This window comes from Mustela nivalis (assembly GCF_964662115.1).
Source record: "Mustela nivalis genome assembly, chromosome: 14".
NCBI lineage: Eukaryota > Metazoa > Chordata > Mammalia > Carnivora > Mustelidae > Mustela > Mustela nivalis.
The window spans coordinates 6,492,106-6,517,443 of NC_139033.1; the positions used below are offsets into that span (position 1 = coordinate 6,492,106).

At 50.1% G+C, this 25,338-nt stretch overlaps 1 protein-coding gene across 4 annotated transcripts in view; it reads left to right on the forward strand.

The window, feature by feature from the left end:
* The window catches only part of KSR2 (kinase suppressor of ras 2), a gene marked incomplete at its 3' end in the record, with an annotated part of 402,908 nt that overhangs the window by 357,253 nt on the left and 20,317 nt on the right, over positions 1–25,338 (forward strand). For all 4 annotated transcript variants that reach the window (XM_082699771.1, XM_082699770.1, XM_082699772.1 and 1 more), the window contains 2 exons: positions 19,425–19,521; positions 20,537–20,670. In XM_082699771.1, the coding sequence (XP_082555897.1) occupies positions 19,425–19,521; positions 20,537–20,670 (231 nt within the window). The remainder of the gene's footprint in view (positions 1–19,424; positions 19,522–20,536; positions 20,671–25,338) is intronic.

Consider the following 25,338-nt stretch of genomic DNA (forward strand, 5'->3'; position numbering starts at 1 on the left):
CCCACTGGCCTTAAATGGTACCTGCCTTGCGATTCCAGAAACTTTCCCTTTATCTCTAAGTGGCCCTTCTCTAAGGAACACATCTCTTCCCCTTCTCTGCCCGATCCAGCCCGATCTGGGCAGTTGTCTCTGGGGCATTTCAGTATTGCAGTAAAAGCCTTCAGTCAGTCCTACTAAGAGTATCTTTGGGGGTCAAGTATCAAAACCAGGTCTCTTGAGCTCCTTTCCCTGTGTAAGATGGATGGATGGCCATGGTTTTCTTTAAATGTCCTAAAGATCTCCGGTCCTTTTATTTAAGGACGTCCTCTTGGACTTGAAGTTGGGACACCTGTTTTCCTCCCTGGGTGCTGGATGCTGACAGATCCTGTAGGATGGACTTTGTGAACTCGATGCCACAGAGCTGCTTCAAGCAGTAGATAAAGCCAGACAGTGTTCTGGGGTGCCTGGGTGGCTCAATGGATTAAGCCTCTGCCTTCGGCTCAGGTCATGATCTCAGGGTCCTGGGATCGAGCCCCACCTCGGGCTCTCTGCTCAGTGGGGAGCCTGCTTCTCGCTCTCTCCCTCCCTCTGCTTGTGCTCTCTCATCTCTAAAAAATAATTTAAAAAACCAGACCATGTTTTGCAAACAAAAGAATTTCAGAACAGATGTGAGGGGGCAGATCGTTTTTTGGATGAAAGTCAATGAAAATGAGAGGATTGGGGGGTGGGTTGTCCTTTATTGGGTCAAAATGAGCGGTTTCCTTTTTTCTAGTAGTTCTGAAACTTGACTTAACATTAGGATTATCTGCGAAGCTCTTTATTTTATTTTTTTAAGATTTTATTTATTGGAGAGAGAGTGGAGAGCACAAGTGGGGAGAAGGACAGAGGAGGAAGGAGAAGCAGGCTCCCCACTGAGCAGGGAGCCCCACTCAGGGCTCAGTCCTAGGACCTCAGGATCGTGATCTGAGCTGAAAGCGTATGCTTAACTGACTGAGCCACCCAGGGGTCCCTGGGGAGCTTTTTAAAATTTGATTTTTAACGGGTGATGTCAGGACTCCACCCCCGCAGAAGGTCCTGATGCAAAGGTTCTGGGGCGGGGCCTGGATGTCTTTTTGTTGAAGCTCTCCCTGTAATTCTGTCCTGGAACCAGGATTAGGAACCGCTGTACAATTCCCAGATGAGCCATGTTAGACTTCTCCCCACGCCCATCCCCAATCACAAGAGCACTGTGACAGGGACCCTGAAGTCTTAACCTCCTGGCTTCTCTGTTCTCTTAAAAGGGCAGATTGTGTCTTAGTTATCAGAGTCGTTGAGAAGAATAAATGTCAGAGCACAGGAAAAAGCACATTTCTTTGAGGCTCCACGGCACGCCTTGGGCTTGACTATTGGTGGCTGACATCACTGTTGTTGGCTCTTAGGGCTGGCTAATACAGTCTCAGCTACAAGTAGCTTTTGGGGTTCCCTGGGGCAAAGCTCAGAGACGAAATTCACAGTTTCCAAAGAGCAGCCGATGTTGTGTTGATATATAGGAACAGTTCTTATGAGAAGACTGGAAATCGCAACAGTAAGGGGAATTACAATTTCTCAGGGACTTCCTAGGGACCAGGGCTCCTGCTAAAGCCTTTACTTAAATGATTTGGGGGTCCTCTTATAGCTCTCCTCCTGAAGCAGGTACAACTCTTATTCCCATTTTACAGACAAAAGACCCAAGGTCAGTGCCCTCCAGGGAGGAGGCAGGAAGGCTGGGAGTCGAGGCCAGCAGCCTTCCAGCCTCTGCACTATGAGCTGGGGAGGAGATGGGTAGAGACCACGGTGGTCCTACCGAGGATGGTTAGGGGTGTGTGTCAGCTCATCTAGGTTCTGCTGAAGCAAAGAGACCATTCTCACATGTTGTCTTTTCAAGAGAATCTAGACCCGGCTTCTAGTCCAGGCTCCCTGACTCAGTGCTGACGGTGCTCAGGCGGTCCCTCCCCCTCTCTGAGCCTCTGTTTCCTCCCTGTAATACGGGGATGATGAGACTACAATGGGGTTACGGGAAGGATCTGGAGCAGGGCACGTGGGGAACGCTAGTGAAAGGCGGTGATCAGTTCAGCCGCACTGTTTCTCTTGGGGATTGCGCAGACCATGGCACTCCTCTCTGCCACTTCACTGTGCGTCCTTGGGCACCTCCCCTCTCTGTGCCCCTCCTCCCTTCCTCTGCGCAGTGAGGACAGCATAGTCCCCTCCTGATCAGGGGGCTGTTGAGAATGAAAGTCTGCCGAGTATTTGGATGCTTAGACGAGCACAGGGCACAGCTGAGTGTTAGCTGTTGCTACCGTTTTTCTCATGAATATATTCCTAATTCATTTGTTTGTTTCTTTCTTTCTCTTTGGGCTAACATGTAAGTTCCACGAGGGCAGAGAGATGGCTTTTTAACCTATTACCTAAAACAGTAGCTGATGCCATAGTCGCGCTGAGTAGATCCATGAAGGAGAGAATGAGTGAAGGAATGAATGAATATTCGCTTCCAGGTAGCCCTCGTGTCTCCTAGGGCAGGGTGGGGTCTGGCTGTTCCACCGCAGAGAATGTCCCTCTGACATGGTGTGGTGTGACTTGGGAACTCAGCCCTGGCTGAGACTGTGCCCACCTGTCTATCTTACCTCCTTCTTTATTTTTTTTTTAAGATTTTTATCTATATACTTGACAGGCAGAGATCACAAGTAGGCAGAGAGGCAGGCAGAGAGAGAGAGAAGAGGAAGCAAGCTCCCTGCAGAGCAGAGAGCCCAATGTGGGGCTCGATCCCAGGACCCTGAGATCATGACCTGAGCCAAAGGCAGAGGCTTAACCCACTGAGCCACCCAGGCGCCCCTTACATCCTCTTTTAGAAGAGATGGCCGTTCCCTGAGGCACCCAGATGTGATTCCTGGCAGTTGTCTTCCCCTGGATTTAGGCACTGCCCTGGTCCTCCCTTACCTGTCACTCTGGTGATTACCTGTATGAAGGCGATTGCCCATTTGGGCTCCAGAAGTCCATAAGAGCAGTAACTGGCCCCCTGGCCCCAGGAGCAGTCTTGGGCTCCCTTTGGGTGGTTACAAGGGACGAGGGTCACATGAAGAGGCCAAAGTGGCAGTAGGTAGGAGGAGCCATGTTGTATGGGACAAGGTTTCATCATTCTGCTATGGAGGATTCTAGAAGGATTTTTTAATTTGAGAGAGTGAGCACAAGCAGTGGGAGGGAGAGTGGAAGGAGAGGGAGAAGCAGGCTTCCCCGCTGAGCAGGGAGCCTGGGTTAGGGCTCGATCCCAGGACCCTGAGATCATGACCTGAGCCAAAGGCAGACGCTTGACCGACTGAGACACTCGGGCACCCCTCTAAAAGGATTTTTATTAGGACAGCGGGTGGGGTGCCTAACGTGCACCCCTCTAAAAGGATTTTTATTAGGACAGCGGGTGGGGTGCCTAACGTGATCTCCCTTTTGAGTCCCGAAGCTCATTCCCTGGCTGCGTGCAGAGGAGGTTGGAGGTAGCGAAGGAGGAAGGTCAGTGAGAGACCCCCGGGGCTCACCAACTAAGAAGGGCTCTTAGAACTTCCTGACAGCAGTGGGAGGTCTCCTTGGTCCCCATCACCCCAATGATACTGGGACAATATCTGAATGATAGCTGACAGTCTCCACTTCCGCCTTCTCTGCTCCGCTGCCGGAAACCCTTCCCTACACAGCAGGCTCTGCCTCCTCCTTTGTGTCCGTCTCACCATGTGTGACCTGAGCCAGACTAGGGTCTTGTCACATCTTCCTCCTCGACTACACCAGAAGGCACAGGCCATCCTGGATTGTCTTTTGAGCCATGTGACCTACCCCGGAGTCTAGCCCTCAGCCTGTGACCTAGGAGACTGTTACCTGTCTGTTCTGTGGATTCATGCCTTGGGTGGTTACTTAAAGGGAGAGAGGACATGAACGCACTGTTAATTGTTTCTCATCCTTATAAGGAAGAGCAGTATTTTCACTGGGACTCTCCCTGTGCCGTGCTCTTTAGATGAATTGTTTAATTTTCAGAATAGTGAGTTCAGCTCATTAAATCCAGCTCATGGATGAAATAAACAGAGGTTCAGAAAGATGAAACAACGTGTAGTGGTAGAGGCCGGGTTCACATCTGGGCATTTCCTTAACAATTCACAAGGATGGTACTGTCACCCTTATTTTGCAGATAAGGAAGTGAGGCTCAGAGAGGTTCGGTCACGTGCCTCTATTACCTGACTAGGAAGCTCTTGGGAGCCCATGGGCCGTCTCTGGGCCTCTGGCCAGCTCCTTCTCTTGCGGGAGAGAATCTGAGGTCCGCTTGTCCGCTTTTCCCCTGGAAAGGCCCCCACACTGGGTTCTCTTCTCTCTTCTTCTGTGTGGTTTTTGAAGCCGCCGTGGGTGGTGACAGTCAGGTTGGTGGATACCATGGGGCTGTTCTGACCCTGAGAAGATGGTGTCCTGAAGCAAACAGACCCTCGTGTGCATGCACCAAGCAGGGACAGAAGCTGCAACCTGAAACCGACAAGTCAGGGGAAAAAAAAAAAAAAAACAATGTTTGCTCAGTGGGAAAAGAGGGGATATTGGCTGGGAAGAGAAATGTCATTTTCAGGCTGCCAAAAAGAGTGTTAACATATGATCTAGAGAACCGATAAAATCCATAGTCTAATTCTTCTGGGCTGCCTCGTTGAGATAATTTATGAAATCACATCTGAGAGCCTTGACATTTAGCTTCTAATTTTGATAGAGATGATGTTTTGTTGGCCCAATAGGGTGGCATGTGTGTCAACTTCAAAGGCTCCTTCCTAGTTACAAACATTCTAAACCTGTGTCCCCAGTCAAAATCGTTAGAAATGGCTTTGTTAGTCATTAATGTATGTGTTTCTTCTGTTGCTTATCCACCCAGCAGAGATGAGAAACTCAGTATTAGACCATCTAGGGAGAGAGGAGACACGGGCGTGGGAAGGGTGTGGCGGGAACTCACGGAGAGGGAGGGTGGGCTATTTGCTGATGAGTAAGACCTCTTGAAGAAGTGGGGGATGGAGGGAGGGAAGGGCGTTCTTGGTGGAGGGCATGGTGGGCTCAAAAGCAAGCAAGAAAGAAGGTGCCACATTTGGAAAAGTATCGATTGTTCTTTGGATTGGAATAGATGGTGCCAACTGATGGGGGGCGGGGTATGGTCGGTCCCAACGTCTAAGGCATCTGGACCCTCAGGGATGAGTAATCATAATTCTAAGAGTAGAGAGTTTTGAGCCCTAATGCCTGCCAGGCACAGTGCTGAACAGACGTGCTACTTTGTGTTACTGAACGCTCAGAGCCAATCACGGACGTGAGTTTGATCACTCATCACCTTTCCATAGATCAGGCTCGGTCTTAATCCATTTGAGCTGTCCTAACAAAATACCATAGAATGAGGGGCTTAGAAATGGGCATTTATCTCTCATGGTTCTGGAGGCTGGCAAGTCCAAGATCAGCACACCACCAGATTTTGCGCTTAGTGGGAGCCTGACTCTCGGTACACAGAGTCTCATACCTGCCACTTCTTGGGATAGAAGGGACAAGGGAGCTCTTTGGGATCTCTTTGATAAGACATCGATCCCATTCTCATGACCTAATCACCTCCCAAAGGCCCCACCTGCAAATGTCAGCTGGAATTTGGGGGTGGACACAAGCATTCGTCCTCGAGTAGGCTCCAGGAAGTTTCCGTTCCTTGTCCAGGGCTTCCTGGGTGTAAACCACAGAGGCACAAGTCAGCGTAAGCAGGAGGCCGTGGAGGGCTGATGAAACTCACCAAGACATGGAAGGGGCTCTGGTTTTAGGGAAGGGGGCAACATCACTGCATACCAGCTCCAGGTTTGGGTTAAACCCTGAGCCTCTCTCCACTGTACAATGTCACCGAGTCTACCCACGTGTTTGCAGTGTGCTTGCGATGGTGCGATTGACCGCCCCCACACTGGCCGACGGGATGGTATAGAGGCTGATCTGACATCTGGGCTCTGGCCCTGAGCTGCGTAGAGTGAGTGGTCTGGCTGGTCCTAACTCTGTGTATATAGTCCCAGCCCCGGGCCTGGGCATCTCCTCCTACTGGCCTCCCTAGAGCATCTCAAGGTGCATGCACCTTGCATGCTGAGACGGCTGGACCCTTGCATGCTAAGATCTTTGCATCTCTGCCCTAGAGGCTTTGCAGATAGGAGTTGGGGATTTAAGGAGGCCTGAGAGGGCAAGATTACCCGGCAAATGTCGGGAAGCAATTCTCTTGGTGCCCCAGAGTTAAGAGCTTAAGGGGTGGGGGGAAGAACCCCAAATGAACTTGAGTGATGATTTTTGGGCATCTCTGAGAAATTGGCACAAACTTACATTTTGTTCGTGCACCTTCTAAATTGGGTTTTGGGGGAATGACAGGACTTTGAATTGAAACAGATTACCAAGGTGAGGCTTGGTGACTAATGGAAATATTTGTAATAGGATTACATGGAGTTTTCATCTTTCCCATGAAGATGCAGCATTGTCACACGGCCACCTTTCAGGGCACGGAACCTCTGTTTTTAATCTCTCTGGACATTTATTTGCTGTTTTTAAATGATTGAGAGGTGAGGTCACATCCCTGGGGTGACTTGCTTTCTATCTGTGAGAAGCAGGAGAAAGCTATTAACAAAAACATGAAATTGAATCTCAGCGAGCACAGATTCCCATTCGCCTCTGCTTCTTTGAAACCAGTCGCCTTCCCAGTTACGTACAGATGGAGGCATCTGTGGGCATTTGGAAGAGAACCGTGTTCCTTCGGCACCAAGAAGAAGGCAGCTTCCAAAGCAGAGACCGGTTTTCCCCGGTGATGTTTACTGCGCAGGGGTGACCCTGGCCAGAGTCTCCTGTTTTTCATGTTGCCGTTGTCTCTTCCGTGCCCGTCTTAAGCCCTCACTCGTGCTGTGTCTGTGTGATTCAGTACTGTATGGGGCTGGTGGTGCCCATCTTGTGTCCTGGGAAACCCTGATTCACTTAATCCCTATACCTGTAAACCTCCGCCTCCTGCCTATTACCTATGAACCGGGAGCTCTGGTCAGGAGAGGATAGACTTGTGCAACAGGGATGGTCAACCCTGACAACTTACTCAGAAAGTTCACCTCTCAGTCACGTAGGGTGTGCTCTAGTTTGGGCAGTGCTTCTGGAGGGCTCCCTTCCACACAGTCCCTCAGCGGTCCAGGATATTGCAGACGGTGGCACTATCCTATCATCTAAAGAGAGATAATAGATGGGCTTCTCTGCATCCCAACCAGAAAGTGACAGGTGTCACGTTTCACGGGCCCCAAGCAGTCAGCTGGCGATGCCTCACTGCAGAGAGAACCGGCAGTGTGGTCTCACGTGGGGCTTGGAGGGAGCAACGCGGAACAGACTTCAGAGAACACATGACGTGTCTCTTCCCTGCACATTCTCTAATGTAATCCCCCCAGACCTGTGAGGCAGAGTCTGGCTTGTCTATCTGCATTTCTTTTAAGTGATGTGCCCCAAAGCTTAAGAGCACCCAGACCCGGGACACCTGGGTGGCCCCGTCGGTTGAGCATCTGACTCTTGGTTTCAGCTGAGGTCGTGATCTCAGGCTCGTGAGATTGAGCCCTGCTTTGGGCTCTGTGCTCAGTGCAGAGTGTGGGATTCTTTTCTCCTCCTCCTTCTCTCTCTCTCTCTCTCAAATAAATACATAAAATAATAATCTTTAAAAAGATAAGAGCACCCGGGCTGGGCGTGGAACTCCGTTCTGCCCACCTGCAAGTTCTGAGGTCCTAGCCACACGATGCTCTTGCCTCTCTGCCTCACTGCAGAGAGAACCGGCAGTGTGTCCCCTCCATTCTCTCTTGCTGTTGCCACCCACAAAAGGAACGCTTACACCCAGCACATTCCCCGGTCTCTAGATCCGTCTCCATCCCTCTTGGCGTCCTGAACCGGTAGCTCAAGTTCATTTCTGCCCGAGTCTCGCTCCAGCAGTGCTGCCCGTCCAGCCTGTCTCCGATCCCCTCGGTGTTCTGCCTTTATCTAAAAAGCTTCCAGTGCAAAGGGCACAGTGCTCTTCGCTGTCAGGCTGGCAGAGGCGTGAGGTTGTAGAAGTTGGGGTTGGAGGGCTCCTTCCCTGATGGACAGCTCTGTGAAATCAGGGGGTTTTCCTCTTCCCCCAACCGGGGCTCCTTTACCCCTCGGCCAAAGCAGCAGCAAGAAATAAGTGGGGATTTTTTGTAAACTTCTAATTTTCTTTCTTTTTGGAACAACTGTATTGATTGTATTTCCGTATCTCCTTAAATTTGCTCATTGACAGGATCCATACAGCTCAGTGGTTTTTAGTATATTTGCAAGTTGTGCAGCTATCCCCACGTCTAACTGTAGACGCTCTGCCCACAGTCGCTCCCTACCCCCACGCTCTTCAGTCGCCAGCCCCTCGCAACCAGAACTCGTCTTTCAGACCAAGAAGCCACGTTTTTACTGGAGCATTTCAAAGGCCAAGGGACATGCAGACACAGAGCGTCTTCTGAGCGGCGGGAGAGGCCGTGGCCGGTTCTGAGGTTGGCAGGGCCATCCCTGCAGGGCTCTCTCTGACACCGGCCTCAGAAACACACCTGGCGATAACACAGACATGCACATAAATGTCCAGGTGCCTGCACACACATACACGGATCACAGACCTAACTATGCATGCACGTGTGTCCCGCTCCACGCACCCACATGCACATGCACACACGCACACACACAGATTCACTCACATGTATACACACGTACTCATGAGGACCTCAGACTATGCACGTGGAGGGGGCACTGGCTCCCATAGAAATAAGACTATACATGCATATATGTGGGTACTCACGGACATATGTCATACCTGTGGCTCTTGATTCAGTGGCAGTGACCCACTATGTGGTGGCAAGGGATCAGTGATTTCCTCCGTGGTCACCCTATGCAAACCGGTGATCTGTAAAGCAATTTGGGATTTGCTGCACTCAGAAGAACACTGGTCCGGCTCATCTAGCGCCCCGGGGGTCCCCTGGGAAGGCTCTGGCGGGGAGCGGTCGGAGGATTCAGGAAGGGATTATGGAGAAGAAGCCACAGGAGACTCAAATATACATTCCAGGGCCCTGACTTGACATGTGCGTCCGTGTTTGAGTCCCGGCACATCGGACCTGGGTGTGTCTTCCCCTGGAGCCTGTTGCCACTGCTGTGTCACACGGGCTGGCACGTACGTTCCTGGGCTGCGTGTGTGTTCTCCGGTTCTCCTTCCTTCTTCCTCATCAGCCCAACGGAACCCCAAGCAGAGCCCCATCCCCGCACCTGTGACACTCGGGGACATTCTTGTGTGGTGTCTGCCTTGCCGTCCAGACTCCGTAGCCCCACACCTAGTGTGGGAGCGTTGGCTCACACGCATGGACGGGTGAATGGTTGAACGAGTGGAAAATACGCTTGACCTTGACCGCACCGAGTTCCCAATGCAAAAGGAGCATGAGTCAGGTTTGTTCAACTCTGTCTAGTTCCAGTGGCCCCGATTCCTGTTGACCCATTCCAGTTTCTTAGAACAAGGGTGAACAAATCTTTTCTGTAAAGTGCCAGACAGTGAATCTAAAAGGTTTTTTTTCTTTTAATGTTTATTATTTTCAGAAAGTAAATATTCTTAGTTTTGCCATACGGTCTCTGTGATGGGTACTCAGCTCTGCCATTTAAGCAGAAAAGCATCTATAGAACAGTGTGCAAACAAGGGTGTCCCTATGTTCCCACAAAGCAGCATTTACTAGGTATTTACTCTCCCAAGCCCGTGTGTCTACGGTCTCCCAAACTCTCTGTGAACCCCTGACCTAGAGCCCTGCCAACAATGAGCTCATTGGGTGTGTGCTGGGACATCCCATTCTCAAGAAAGGGAGAGGCGGTGGAAAGGGAGCTTTGGGCAGACGGGACCCAGATCCTGTGCCATGTCCTGGCCGTGAAGAATCCCGGGCAAGTCATTCATTCCCTTGAGGCTTTGGTTCCTCATCCAGAAAGTGGGAAGATAAACAGTTCTCCCACAGGGCTCTGGTGAGGCTTGTCTCGGGAGCTTGAGCAGTGTCGGTTCCCTCTTCCCTCAGTCCTGCTCTTTCTACTTCCCACAGAGGCCATGCAGTTCAGTGGCTAAAAACAAGATGCTGGTGGCAGACAGATGGGGGGTAGCTAGTTCTGCTTTGCAAGGGTCCTCTGCACGAGCCTAGCAAGTGACTTGACTCACTGAGTCTCAGTTTTCCCATCTGAAATAGGAGTGGCACTTCCCTAATAAGGTCGAGGTTGGGAGTGCATCTCTAGGTGACCCTTCGATGACATGGGTTTGAATCACACAAATTCACTTATATACAGACTTGTTTCTAGAAATAGAGTACAGCAAATGTATTTTCTTTGTGGGTCTCCCAATGCCTTTTCTCTAGCTTACCTTAAAAAAAAAAAAAAAAAAGATTTATGTATTTGACAGAGAGAGCACAAACGGAAGGAACAGCAGGCAGAGGGAGAGGGAGAATCAGGCTCCTCACTGAGCAGAGAGCCCGACACGGGGCTCCATCCCAGAACCCTGGGATCCTGACCTGAGCAGAACGCAGACACTTAACCGACTGAGCCACCCAGGTGCCCCTCTAGCTTACCTTATCATGAGAATGTGTATATAATACATACAGCATACAAAATATGTGTTAATCGACTTTATGTGACCCATGAGCCTTCTGGTCAGTTAGGTTTTGGGGAGTCAAGAGTTACATGAGGATTTTCAACTGCGTCAGAGGTCGATGTCCCTAACCCCCGTGTCATTAAAGAGTCAGCTGTAGTTAAGATCATGCCTGTCAAATGCTTAGCAGAGCGCTTTTGGGAAGGTTCTCAGCGAATGGTATTCTTGATTCTTAGGAAGCAGCTTGGCTCTGGGGCTACAAACACAGAATTTAGCCTCAGGCAGATCTGGGGGTTCAAGCCTGGCTGTGCCACTTGAAGTTCTCATCTTGGGAAATTCCATTTTCCTCTGTGTCCCCGTTTCTTCCATGAAGGAGGTGGACCAGTCATCTGTAATGCGAGTCTATAGCCTGAATTCTAGAACTTTCTATACATGTTCCCTTACATCATGGCCAGGTAGGTGCCGCCCTGAGGTCTGCCTCCTGGGAAGATAGCATTCTCCCGTCCCCCTGCTGTTTCCTTTCCCCATCTTCCCATCTCCCTCCACCCGCTTGGGCCCCAGGGCCCCGTGGGCAGAAAGGACACAGCCATTCGTGGGGTGATGCATACCTCATGGTGTCTGCCCCTTCTCCTCTTACGGGACACACAGTTACTTTAAAAACTCAGATTGTTGGGGCACCTGGGTGGCTCAGTGGGTTAAGCCTCTGCCTTCAGCTTGGGTTGTGATCCCAGGGTCCTGGGATCGAGCCCCGAATCAGGCTCTCTGCTCAGCAGGGAGCCTGCTTCCTCCTCTCTCTCTGCCTGCCTCTCTGCCTACTTGTGATCACTCTCTCTCTGTCAAATAAATAAATAAAATATTTAAAAAAAAAAAAAAACTCAGATCGTTGACTCTGCCTTCTTCCTTAGGGGTTGAGCTTTTCCAGGGAGAGAATACCACTGGGGCTTTCAGGTAAGAACCAGTCACGGGCTGTGTGCCCAGCAGGTGCGGACTCCTTTGCAGAGGACAAGGCTCAAAAAACCCTTTCTGCATTGAACGAATCACAGCCCGACAGCCTTCTGAGCAGGGCCAAGGCTGAGCTGCTTGGGCCGTGGATACGGTTCACACCATCCTCCTCCTCATTTCAGTCCGTGGCCGGCTCAGTATTTTCCAAACTGTCTAGAGGATGAACGTGCGTCTGGTTTCATGGCAGTCTGACTCAGAGAAGCCTTTTTTTTCCCCCCTTTTCTCTCATTTAACAAACGTACCATGTGTTTATTGGTAGAAAAATTAGAAAAGAGAGATAAGCTGCAAGGGGAAAAAACCCACAACCTTGTAAAGCTCTTAATCCCACTACCTAGATATAACCATGCTGACACCTTGGAATCTGTCCTCTTGGTTTTTTAATGCATATAAATTAGGTGGTATTCGTATACATTTTAAAAATGATAATTCAGTTTACCATTCAGCTTTAAAAAAAAAAAAAAAAAAAGTGTTTCCGGTCAGGGAGCACAAGAACGGATATGTTTGGGTATCCAGCCCCAGAAGGCAGGGCCGGTGGTCAGTGTGGTCTTTTGGTACTTTGCACAGACAGGGAGAAGGCAGCTTTGTCGCTGACTGGCTCTGGCTTGGCTCATAGTCTGCTTCAGAAAGTTCTGCCCTGGTGCCCAAGACAGCTCTCCTCCAGCACCAGTGGGTGATGGGAAGAAGGAAGGGGGTCGGACCATGTGTTCATTCACTCATTCCCGGAGCATTTCTGGAGCTCCTCCCCGGGTCTGGCCAGCTGTGTGCTGCAGGGGTGCACCCAAGAGCTCTGAAGACCCCCCTCAAACGGCCCAGCCCTCTTCAGCTGGCTTTCCACCTGGCAATACAGGACGTCATGATAAAAGTTTTTTTTTTTAAATACACTTATTTTTTTTCAAGGCAGTGCCTCCAAAAGAAACTGTGATAAGTAAAGGAAGGTGGTCGATCTGGCAAAGATCTTGAGGTGGTTCTGGAATGATTGCCGTGAGATGCACAGTCTGACCTTTAGGGGATGATAAAAAACTATGCTGCAGAGTTAGGAAGGATCATGTCCTGGGACGTCTTTGGACAAGGTCAAGAAGAACAGGTCTCGGATGGCAGCTGGACCACACAATGTGATTGGAGACAGAGGCCCAGCTGGGCTACCATTTCCTGGAAGTTCTGCCTGTAGTGAGCTGAAGGCTCATGTTTGCCCAGCAGGCTGCCTTTTCCCCTGGAGCACTCCTTCCCTTGTAGAGCCCAGACCACAGAGGGCAGAATGTCACCAGATGCCCAGAAGCATGAGGTCAGGGGCAGGGGCAGGGGCAGGAATTCTCACTAATTGGCACAGCCCTGTCTCTGTACTCTGAAGGGCCCAGACCAGGCAGCCTTTGGCCTCTGCACATAGCAGAACTACATCCAGTCCTGGAGAGAACAATCCAGTAAGAGAGGGTCCAAGCTTACCTTGTCCCTCCCCACTTCTCCAAGTTTGCAGCAGTATCAAAGGCTGGAAGGGTTTGCATTAGCAAAATGTAAGCCCTGCTTTCCTGAGCCGCTAGGCTCCTGCTTTGCCTCTTCCAATGTCTGGCCGGCCACCACCCTCTTTGTCTGGCTGGGACTTGAGCCTTCTGCCACCAACCTCTTACTAAATGGAACTCTGTAACTCTTCATTTCCCGGAAATGTTGTGTTAAGCCGGTGGCAAACAGCTAACGCTTTTCACTCGCTTTCTGGCATTTCCCCCTTTTTAATAGGAAGTGAACCTGGCATTTTTTATTAGAAAGCCCCTGAGTCCCGAGGTTTAATATCTTCAGTGTTAGATTCATGAACAACTTGGAAGTTAAAAGCTTGCCTGTGGCTGGAATTCGACAGAGCACACAACTTGTCGCTTGAAGTGTGATTTATTTGCTCAAGGGAAAGGGCGGGGGGCAATTAAGTGGGTTTAGAGTTTTGAGAGGTGGGGAATGCTTAGAAGTGAGTGAACAACCGAAGGGTTGTAAATCCATTCTGACAGAATAGAGTGTTTTAAAAATAACAGCTGACTTTGAAACCAACTGCCTTGGGTCTCTCAGATCAGGCAGAGCTAAGGAATGTTTCCACCCAACTGTTTGTTCCATTTGGAAGATCGATACTTGAGGGGGGCTCGCCCCGGGAGGTATTCTCTAGAGCCCCACTGTAGGGCCATTGCTATATTACTCAAGCGTACCAGGCTTGGTTCTACCTCAGGGCCTTTGCACTGGCTGGTCCCTCAGCCTGGAACTCTCTTCCTCCAGATTTTCACATGGCTGCCTTCTTTCTTCATTTAGCTCTTGGCATGAAGGTCGTCTTTCCTGAGGGGCTTACCCTAACCATCCTAGCTAAAGAGGTCCCCAGACCCAGCACTCGCTGTCCAATAAATCAATTTATTTTCCCCTTAGCACTTGGGCCTCTTTGAATATCTCTTCTATTTGCCTGTCTACTTATTTATTGCCTGATGTCTCCCCTGGCCAGTCAGTCCCATGAGATTAAGGACCATGCCTGTCTTGTGCACACCTAGAATAGTACCACCTACCCCTAAAATACTGCCATGCTCACAGTGCCACACTCACTAAATAGGTTGTGAACGTTACTCTCTCTGGGCTCTAGTCAAGTGAGATTGGATTTGAGTGGTGGTTCTCAAAGTGGGGTTCCTAGACCACCAGCATGAACATGACCTGGAAACTTGTTAGAAATGCCATTTCTCTGGGTCTCAACCCAGACCCCCAGCCAGAGTCAGGATTTCTCAGGGTGGGACCAGTCATCTTTGTTTTAAGAGGCACCTTCCAGTTTGTGAACCAGTGGCCTCATACTTTAACACCTCTGAGGTTTCAGCAGGTGTAACTGTAGGAGGGGAAGTGGGTATCCCAATCTAGAACAGTCTAGAACATTCCAGTTTAAGACCAGGCATACCTGAAAGCCACACTCCCTTCCCTCCCACCCCTCTTTCATTCACACAGGCCTGGGTCCTGCTTGGTGCTGAGGGGTTGGGAGGAGGGAAGGGAATTGGCTGCCCCAAGGCATCTGGATTTCTCTCCCAGTCACTGTTTTGGCAGAAAGTAGCCAGTTTGGACAGAGGACCTAGATAAGCCTTCTAGGTGGATTTATCTCGTTGTTTCTGGTAATCCTCTTTTATGCTGGTTTACAGCAAAGCATCTTACACTTGGGGTGCCTTCCTGGCCAGAAGGCCCACTGGATCACTTGGGATAGGGGCCCAAGGTCAGAATTATATGAATGAGTATCATATGAATTGCCTGGGGTCAGGGCTAGAGAGACCTCTCTATCAGCCTGCAGATAAAGTGGGAAATTTTCTCTAAATTTCCACTATTTTCTTCTTGGAAAAATGTGGTCATTTTGCAGAGAGAGAGAGATTCCAGGGAGTGGTGTGTGTGTATGTGTGTGTGTGTGTTCGCACACGCGCGCGCGCACGCGTGTACTGCCCCAGAACCTTAAGGAGTACTAAACACATCTTTAAGCCACTAAAACGCCTTCACCTAACCTCCAGCTGATTGCCACCAAGGCCAGCGGGCTCATTCATCCTCATTGTCATGGTAGTGACATTGTGACTACCATTTACTGAGGAACGTGTGATGTGCTGGAGTCTCAGAGAAAGTTATGGAGCAAAAGATGGGGGTTGGGGGCACCTGGGTGGCTCAGTGGGTTAAAGCCTCTGCCTTTGACTCAGGTCATGATCTCAGGGTCCTGGGATCGAGCCCCATATTGGGCATTCTGCTCAGCAGGCAGCCTGCTTCCCCCTCTTTCTCTGCCTGCCTCTCTACCTACTTGTGATCTCTCTCTCTGTGTCAAATAAATAGATAGATACAATCTTAAAAAAAAAAAAAAAAAAAGATGGGGGTTAAGAGCCTAAGCTCTAGAATCAGGCTGCCTGGGTTCAAATTCCAGCTCCGCTGAACCTCTCTGAGCCTCAGTTTCCTTATCTGTAAAACGTGGCTGATCCAAGACTTCAGTAAGTCCAAGATGCTGTCCATTACAATGTGCACCATGTGTTCATGGACTATAAAGAAAGAAGTAACAACTGTTACCTGTTCATGAATAAGACACATTCTGCTTCCTGAGATGTTAAATTTCAAGGAAATGCACGTGTTAGAATCCATGGACTACAGCAAAAATAACCATCCATGTGAGGCTTGCTGGTGGCTGGCACCTAAAAGGGCTCATGCACGTTAGCTGGTGGTGTTCCAATACCCCCGTTTTACAGATGAGGAAACAGAGGTCAAAGTCACTTCCCAAGGTCACCCAGCAAGTAGTAAATGGGAGAGTCAGATTTGGATTCCCTTGCCTGTGTGTCTCTTAAGTGGCCCCAAAATCATGTCTGGTAACTAGGTACCCACACCACGGAGGAGATGAGAAAAACGTCAGGAACAGGCTGACACCAGGTCTGTCTCTATGTCTGTGTGTCTGTAAGCAGGTCCTCCGCCCCTCTGGGTCTCCATAGCCTCATCTGCAGGATTAGAGCAATCGTGTGGACCCTGCGGGGGTGCTCTGAGGATTCGTGAAGGTGACTCAGGTCCCACACATATGCTCAGTAAACCTTCATCCTCTCATCTGTTCCCTTCTCCACTTCCCGCCCTGCAAGTGGCTTTTTGGGCACTGCTGTTAGCCACAGAAACCCCAAGGCCAGAGCAGTTGCCAAAGACTGACTTGGACTGACTTGCCTGGAGTATCTGAGCCTCAGCCACCCTGGACACTTGCCTGATGCCTGCTCATGCTCAGACCTCAACCTTCTCCCTGCACCTGCTCTCTGACTGGGCTCCCAATACACCTGGCAGGCACAGCCAGGCTGGGAGCCCCCAGTTCCTCTGCAGAGAATTCCTCTCGGAACTGTGTAACGAGCTTCAAAGTAGACACCTGGGGGGCTCAGTCTGTTAAGCATCTGCCTTCAGCTCAGGTCATGATCCCAGGGTCCTAGGATGGAGACCTACATCGACTCTCTGCTCAGTGGGGAACCTGCTTCTCCTTCTGCCTCTCTCTCATGAATGAAAAAGCAATATCTTAAAAAAAAAAAAAAAGTGGATGCTTGCAGTATCAGTGTTGGTTTAGATTTTCTTGTAAATTTCAACACCTGTGTATTGTGCAAACTTGCCGATTTGTTTAAAGCAAACTTTTAAAAGTATACTATAAGGCAAAGTGTCAAGATCCTAAGAACACAACTTGATGAATTTCCACTATATTCACACTCCCGTATCAGCCCTCCAGTCAAACAGAACCGTACGTGCCCCCAAGGGTCACCACTACACTGACTTCTTGCACACAGGTCCATTTTGTCTGCTTTTGCACTTTCTACATACGGAATTATTCTGTGTGAGTCTTGCGTGTCTGGCTTCTTTTGTTCAACATGGTGTTTATGTTCTTTGCCATTAGCAGCAGCTTATTGTTACATAGTATAGTAGAGACCTATATTGTTATATTGTTACATGGCTTTATCACAGTCTATCCATCTTTCTGTTGAGGAACATTTGGATTAGCTCCAGAGTGGGGCTATTATGAATGGGTTGCTGTTCACACGGCAGTGCATTCTGGCAGATCCGTGGGTAAACACGAGTATACATGCCTGTTGCATACCTACTTAGAGGAGAGAATGCCGATTGGGGGTTATTTGTATATTTCACTTTGGTAGCCGTGCCAGGCTGTGATTGTACAAATTTACATCCCACCAGTGGCTGATGGTTTCTCCACCAGCCCCAGAAACCACAGGGTAGCGAGAAGCAGGGGTTTCAGCAGCTGCTCTTGGAAAGGAAGATGTGAGCAGAGAAAAAAGATGGGATGGATATTTGAAGCCTGTGACTTGTTTGCGGCCACCCTAGGAAGGAGAGTCTGGAAGTCTGGGAGCCTGGTGCGGTGATCTGTTCTGCCATATGCGGTGGGGACGGTCTTTTCTGCACTCTGGCCTATAATGAGTGTAGGTGGCTATTCAAGAACTGAGTATCCAGGGGAGGAAATCCGCCCACGGTCTCCACCATCCCCAATATTTAAATGTCAGTATGGTTTAATTGGCTGCACAGCCCACTCCCTCCCCCTCTCCCGCAGCAGCCATAGCAAATGTTTCCCTAGGACAGCAACAGCAGGGGACAACCTTGAGTCACCATGGCTGCCTCCTGCCAGCTTCCTGGGCGACCTTGGACAGGTGAATCAGACTCCCTGGGAGTCCACTTCCCTGAGCATCTCACCTTAAGGAAGTGAAGAAATGAATCTTAGTCAAAGATCATGGGTAGCATTTTGGACAGATATATGGGTGGATGAGTGGATACATAGCTAGGTATATCGGCAGGAATATAATAGCTGGACAAACAGATGTGATATGTGTATTAATATATAATACATATTTGCACAAGGGTGTGTGTGCCTTTGCCATTTTACTGATCATTTACTACTTCTCCTAACAGCCAGCCCTTAATATATGTCAGGCATGGAGAGATGCCCGTCCCTTTACATACCTGATTCCATGTGAGTCTCCTTAACAATCTTGTAAGGCAGGAACTATTGACCCCATTTTACAGATCATGAAAATGAGGCTCAGAGAGGTTAACTCATCTGCCTGGGGTCACACAGCCACTAACCGACAAGTCAGGATTCTAACCCACAGAGTTTGACTAGGCCCCTGTTCCAACCGTTGTGCTACCCTTTCCACCAGGTGCCAGGCATTTCCCTGGCCTCTTCTCATTCAGTCCTCATAGTGACTCTACAAGGTAGGTGTTCTCTTTGATAGCTGTGGAAACCAAAGCCCAAAGGGTTTAAGTAACCCACCCAAAGGCACACAGTAAAGAGCACAGCTGGGATCCAAACTGAGGTCCCTCTGCCAACAGTTCTAGCTCCAAGCACACGATCTCAGTTAAGTCCAGCATGTAACAAGGGCTTGAAAAATACTAAAGGAAGGACTATGAGTCTTTTAGCCATGAAGACCTAGATTAAAAGAAAAATTCAAGCCATTATTTTGACACGAGATGGAACATGAACTTTCCTAATACCATCCCTTCCTCCTTCAGCCAACACCGATACCGTGAGCCAGAAGTGGTGCCAGGGGCTGGGAATGTGGTGGTGAATCTCGAGATCATTCATCCCACCCGTTCCGTGACCATGTACTGAGGGCCGGCTGCGTGTGTGTGTGCCAGGAACTGAGCTCACTGCGGGAGGGACAGACGGAGGGGTATGCAGGCAACTAAACGGGGGAGGGGTGACCGTCCCTGCATTAACGTCCTCTGTCATCTTGTCATTGATCTTACACCACTGGTCCTTGCAATGAACTCAGTGAGGCTGAAAAAGTGAAGCCCTCCATCTCAACAGGCATCTGGCGTGGGGGGAGGAGTACCGGTGTTGACACGCCGCCGTCTGAAGGCTTGAATGCATCGTTGGCCGATGGTACTTGGTGGACGTGAGCCACCACTTTGCTGGGGTTTTATCACTGTCCCTCAGCAGCTTCGGGCGAGCGGGAGCAGCTGCGACAAGTGGCTGGCAGAGTGCTGTCTGAGTGCTGTCTGAGGACCCCAGAAGTTGTTGGTTTATGCGTGGCTCTCCTTCTGTGCAAGTCTGGGATAGATGGAACGTGGCAAGCCTGCCCTCTGGACTGGGTTAGCTTCTGCAGGCACCTCGGTGCCAGGGTGGGCGTGTCGTGACAGAACGTGCCCCCCGCCCCGATCTGCATCCTAGAGCCAGATCTGAGGTCCATTTACAGGCTCGGTATCCGATAGGCAAACTGGTGGCACCTGCCGTCGCACTTGTCCCGTCCAGCCACCATTGGGGGTCACTCGCCTTTGAACAACTGCTGATCGTTTCTTTTGTCCTTTTGCTTTCCAGCCTGTGTAAGGGACGGACGCTCTATTCTGTGGTGCGGGACGCCAAAATCGTCTTGGATGTCAACAAAACGAGGCAGATTGCCCAAGAAATTGTGAAGGTACCGTAGGGTCTGGGGCTCCCTCCTGAGATGCATGGCCTGGCTTCAGAGCAACAGTCTGGATTTGAAAAAAAAAAAAATTTTAGACTCGATCTGAAAAATACCAGACTGTAGGTGAGGAGGGGTTTTGCCCGGATACCACATTAGGGTTGGTCCCCCGATGTTTGGCTGCCATCTGTTGCCTCATCATCATGATAATTGGGCCCATCGTGGGGACCCGGGGAAGTTTGTGCGGCTAGAATCCCTTACCCTTCCGATGCTTGAATCCCCATGAGCACATGCCATCTCTCTCCGCAGCTGCTGGGGAAACATCCAATTGTTGCAAGTTGTTTGGGATTAAAACAAACTGGAACATCCTGTGTTTTCTGGCAGGTGCCTCATTAGTCCGTTGACTGGGGCTTTGAGTTCCCATTGGAAGTGTCAGGACTAAGCTGTTAGAAGAGATAAAATGTGACTGCTCATAAAGGCGAAAAACCAAAAATCTAGAGACTCACCCTTGATCGAGACCTCCACGCGACTCTCCCCTCCGTGGTCTCGATCACTGGCTCGTGATCCATCCCTGGAGGAGGGCAGGGGTTTCTGCACTGATACGGGTTAAGAGGATATAAAACACATCTTCTGCAGAGAAGTTATGTTTCAAAAAGGAAGTGCAGGGAGGTGGTGAATGGACTTCCTTTCTCTGGGGACCTCCTCTCAGTTTTTGTCTTCACTGCCCCCCGCCCCCACTAGGGCCATCTTTCTTTGTTTCTTCTTCAGGAGGTAGAAGAGCTAGGTGGGGACAGTTTGGCGGGGGTCTGAGGGTGGTGGCAGATGTGTGTCTTGGGGACCCTTCCTGTTCCCATTTGCCGTGACTTCTCTTACCCGGCCTCTGAGCCTCTGCGTTGGGGTCCCCGGAACTGCGGCTGTTTGGGGCGCTGTTGTAGGAAAGGCAAGGACGGTGAGCCCAAGCCAGAGTAGTAGCAGCAGCGACCGCTCAGGTGTTCCCTGAAAATTCCCATCTCCTTGCTCCCTGCAGGGCATGGGCTACCTCCACGCCAAGGGGATCCTTCACAAGGACCTCAAGTCAAAGAATGTCTTCTATGACAACGGCAAAGTGGTGATCACAGACTTCGGGCTCTTCAGCATTTCCGGGGTCCTGCAGGCTGGCAGGTGAGCGGCGGGGCAAGGGCCCAGCGGAGTTCTTGGCCGATGACTGTCGGGAGACGGGAAGTCAGCCACCCAAATGGCATCAGTGACCAAGACTGGGTGTAGGGCCTGAGGTCGCTGAATTGGGCAGCTAGGCTCTTGCTGATGCTAGCGCAAGCTGTGATTCCCTGGGGGAGGCTCTCTCTCTAGTGGTGCTCTTCCCACGCATGGGCATTATTGGGCACAGAGCATCCCTGAATGCTTGAAAGCCTTTGCCCTTGTATTTAACTGGAAGATCCCCCTTTGCCCCGAGGACACACCTGGAAGTTGGAATCCCTCAACAGTCCTTGCTCGAAGTTTTCTTATGAATTGATCCATTTTATGCAGCAAGAGTACTGAGGGATTTAAAGTCAGACCCACCTGCGGCCCCCACCCTGGACTCTGCCCGTTAATCACTAAGACTTAGTTATACTCCCGAAACCTCCCCAAACATTGGTTTCCATGCCTGCAAGAAAAAATGACGATGTCTTCACGCCTACGTCCATGGGATCCTCGTGGGACCGAAAGAACACAATCAAGGATCCAACAGCAGTGCCAAGAGCACGGGGCACACAGCACAGAGTAGCTGCTGCTGAGCTGCTGTAATTACTATAGATTTGCATATACCTCCCCCGGCGTCACCCAGGAGAATCATTAACCGTCTTTAAGTAATTAACTCTCAGGAGCCACTCACCCGAGGGCAAGCTGCCTTGAGTTGACCAGGAGAAACAGCTTATTCCAAAAAAACATCCCATGATTCAGGAGGTCGGCCCTCCCTGACTTTTAATTTGGAGTGTGGACACGAGCCATGTGCAGGCGCGGCACACACACACACACACACACACACACACACTTTGAAATCCTGCAGGTTTTCTCTAATCAGGCCTTTTATAACTTGCCCAAACCTCTTCCGGATGGCAGCCCCACGCTCTCCTTTTACTTCAGTTTCAGCTGCTGTGCCGGTCTGATCTCTTTGAGGTCCACCCCAGGGCCCCCCAAGGTGAATTTTGTTCGTGCTGCATCATACGTTGGATCTAAGAGCATCCCCAAACCAGCAACACTTGATCTAGCTGCTTTCTGATCTAGATACAGAAAGCGCAACAGAAGATTAAGTTTCTTGACTCCGCCCCAAAAGATTTCACTGCGTCTCCAAAACTATCAATAAGGCCCTAAGATGAGAAAGCCAGGAGGGCTGAACCGTGTTCCTTCTTCCGTTCCTCTCCCCAGCAGCACTTAGAAGCGGGTTTGTGGGCACAGGAGTTGCAAGGTGCGCATGCGCTCACACGTCCACACGTCCATTCATCCATCACACGGGCCAAGGGGCAGAGGAAGCAGTTGGTAACATCACTACGAACTCGCGTATCTGTGTCCAGACAAAAAGAGGCCCAGCAGATGCTTTCGTGGAACCTGCTTCAAGGCTCTTTAAAAAAAAAAATCCGATTCCTCCAACCCAGAGGCATGTCCACATACCCTCCCCCTCCCCCTTTCGTCCTTGGCAGAGAATTCTCCTGCCGGTGGAGAAAAGGAGGGCAAGACCTCTGATTTTCTCCCTTCTGGTTCTCTCTTTTCTAAAGCCCCAGGGTAAGGAGGAAGAAAGGAAGTGGAATGACGTGAGCCTCCTTTCCTTTACCTCATTCACAGAGACCCAGTGTCAACCGGGGAAGAAAGTTCAAGTCAAGGGCAAGGTGGCTGCTGGCCTCATTGTCCAGCCGGTACTCCCCCACTCCCGCCCCTGCCCAGCCTCGTCCTCAACACAAACGCGGGCAGTGTTGGGAGAGGCCAAGGAGCTCTCAGCGACCTCTCCTAGAAGGAATCCACATTTCTTGGTTTCCCACGAGTCCCCATTGGGAATCTCCTCTGGTGGTTCAGTGTTTCCTGCTGTAGTTATATGTAGAGCTTAGTTTTCATGTAGGATTTCACTTTGCTCCCTAAGGGTGCTGTTTCCCCAGGAACTGCTGGAAAATTGTGGTTGGGAGTTTTTGGGATCACTTGTTACTTCTGCAGCTTTGGGCAGATCGCTTAAGTGTTTTGAAGCTCTGTGTCCTTATCCACAGAACAGGATCTTGTCCATCCCATAGTGGGCTTATTGAGATGCAGTGTGTTAGATAAGCTGGTGCACAGGAGGCACTGAGCAGGGGCTACTGGCTGTCCTACCTCTCCCCTCCTTCCCAAGTTAGAGCCTGGGGCATTCACAGGGCTGGGTTCCCAGCAGGGGGAGGTCGGCTGGGCCTGGGCAGGGGTAGGGGTTACCCAGTGAAGTGCGCATGTCCTGGACATCCAGACCCACCCCGGGGCTTCCCCCCCGAGCTGGTCCCCAGCATTGCAAGCACACAGCTGTGCTGCCATTGTCATCAAGAGAAGGTACCATTTTCCACGCCAGCACTATCCTGTCAGTGCCCCGCAGGCTGTTATTAATCATAATAATAACCGTAATGATGATGATTTGAGTTTTCACCGGTGGGCCCATCGCCAAGGGAATAGGACATCCCGGAGTGTCTGGGCCAGGCCTGGCATCCGGCCCCCTCCCGGGTGTGTGCCCCCTCTCACCCTGGGCTGATAGCTGGGGAGTGGCCAGCATCCCTCCTCCCGGCCCAGCCAGCAATTGCAAACCACCGACATTTAGCCATCGAGTCCAGAATAGGCAGCAGGGGCGGTCAGAATGCCATCAGAACTGGGGTGCTCTCTCTTTTGGCAGCGGCACCCCATCTCACCGCAGCCCCCCACCATGACCTGGCTGTACCTGGAGAGTGTCCGCTGGCTCAGGCCATGGCCCTACCTTCTTACGTGATGTTCTTACCTTGGGCTATAGTCTCAACTCCATCTCTGAATCCTCAAGATGTAAACATATCCATAGGTAATAATTCTGTCTAGTAATCCTGAGACCCTGGCAGCTGACACAGCCCTGCGTCAGCCTCGTGTGAGATTAATGTGCCCATTGTGCAGGTGGGAAAGTAGAGACTCGGGCATGCTCAGGGTCGCATGGCTAGTAAGCAGCAGATAGATCCTTAAGTTCCTGAAGGCATCCCCAGTTCTAGAAGCAAGAATTCACACGGCCCTGCCAACTCAGGGCTTTCCAGTGGATTTGGGTCTGCTGTGTAACAAGTCCTATGTTACTGATGCTAAAAGACTGACATTTGGACCATTTCCTTATTTTCTATATAAATGAGAACAGTGATTCTCAGCTGGGGCTCTTCTGTCCCCATCCCCCACCAGGATATTTGTAATGTCTGGAGACCTCTTTAGTTGTCACAACAGGGGAGGAGGGAAGACTGGTATCCAGTGGGGAGAGGTCAGGGATGCTGGTCAGAACAGGCCCCCACCACAAAGAATGATCCAACCCCCAAACTCCTGAGACCTCTCTTTTCTGGGTTCTCTCTTTCCCCGTGTGGTCCACAAGATAACTTTAGGGATGATGTTAATAAGCATCATCTATTCTAGTTCCTATGTATGGTCATGGTAAGAAGTAAATGAAAAAACCCCATTTGTAGTAAATAATATTTGAGAGTTGTGCTGTCCAATAACCCCCAGCCACATAAGACTATGTAATTTTAACTTTTTTTTTTTTAAAGATTTTATTTATTTATTTGTCAAAGAGAGAGAGAGGACAAGCAGGGGAGCGGCAGGCAGAGCAGGCAGAGGGAGAAGCATGCTCTCTGCTGGGCAAGGAGCCCAATGTGGGACTTGATCCCAGGACCCTGAGATCACGACCCGAGCTGAAGGCAGATGCTTAACCAACTGAGCCACCCAGGCATTCCGAATATTAACTCTGATTAAAATTAAATTAAAACTTTAATTCTTCAGTTACACTAGCTGGATTTCAAGTGCCCAATGGCCATGACGGCTCATGGCTGCCATATTGGATAGCACAGGCAGAAAATATTTCCATCATCCTGGAAAGTTCTATGAGATAGTGCTGCTCTAGAAGATGTTCAGATAGGGCAGGAATCATGGTCACAGGATATGAATGGGTGCAGTTCAGGGAGCAGCGCTCTGCACCTGACATGATTCAGAAGCCACCCTAGGAGAACCGGAGAATCCAGCCAGCCCCAGCTCTCCACGTTCAGGAAGCTCTGGGCCATCATGATCTCACTCCCGATGGTTGGAGATATCCATCCCCATCCCCCATCACTGCCCCCTTTCCCTGTAGTAACTAACTGGCCCTTTCCTGGGAGTCTTGAGACAGTGGAAGCCTTGTAGGAGATCTGCTCAGATTTCAGTCCCAAATGGAAAACTCTGTACTTAACTGAAGTCTTACCACGTGAAGATAAATACAGATAAATTTTTTTTTCCAGATACAATTTTATCTAAAGTGAGATCCCTCTTATCTTTGACACATTCCACTGTTAAATTTTTTCATATAATGCTTATCATTGTCTGTATTTTTCCTATTTATTGAATTCATTTGTCACCCCCTTCTCCTACCAAAGCACAGGCTCCAGGAGGGCACAGACCTTGCACATTTCCATCACTTCTGTGTTCCCGGTGCCAAAACCAGAGAGCTTAGGCATAGCAGTTCTCCAGAAATCCAGTGAATCCTCATTATTCATGGATTCCACATTTGCGAATTTGCCTACTCACTTCAACCTCTTTGCACCCCCAAATCAATACGGCAACCTCACAGTCATTCCCAGCCATGCACAGAGTGGTGAAAGT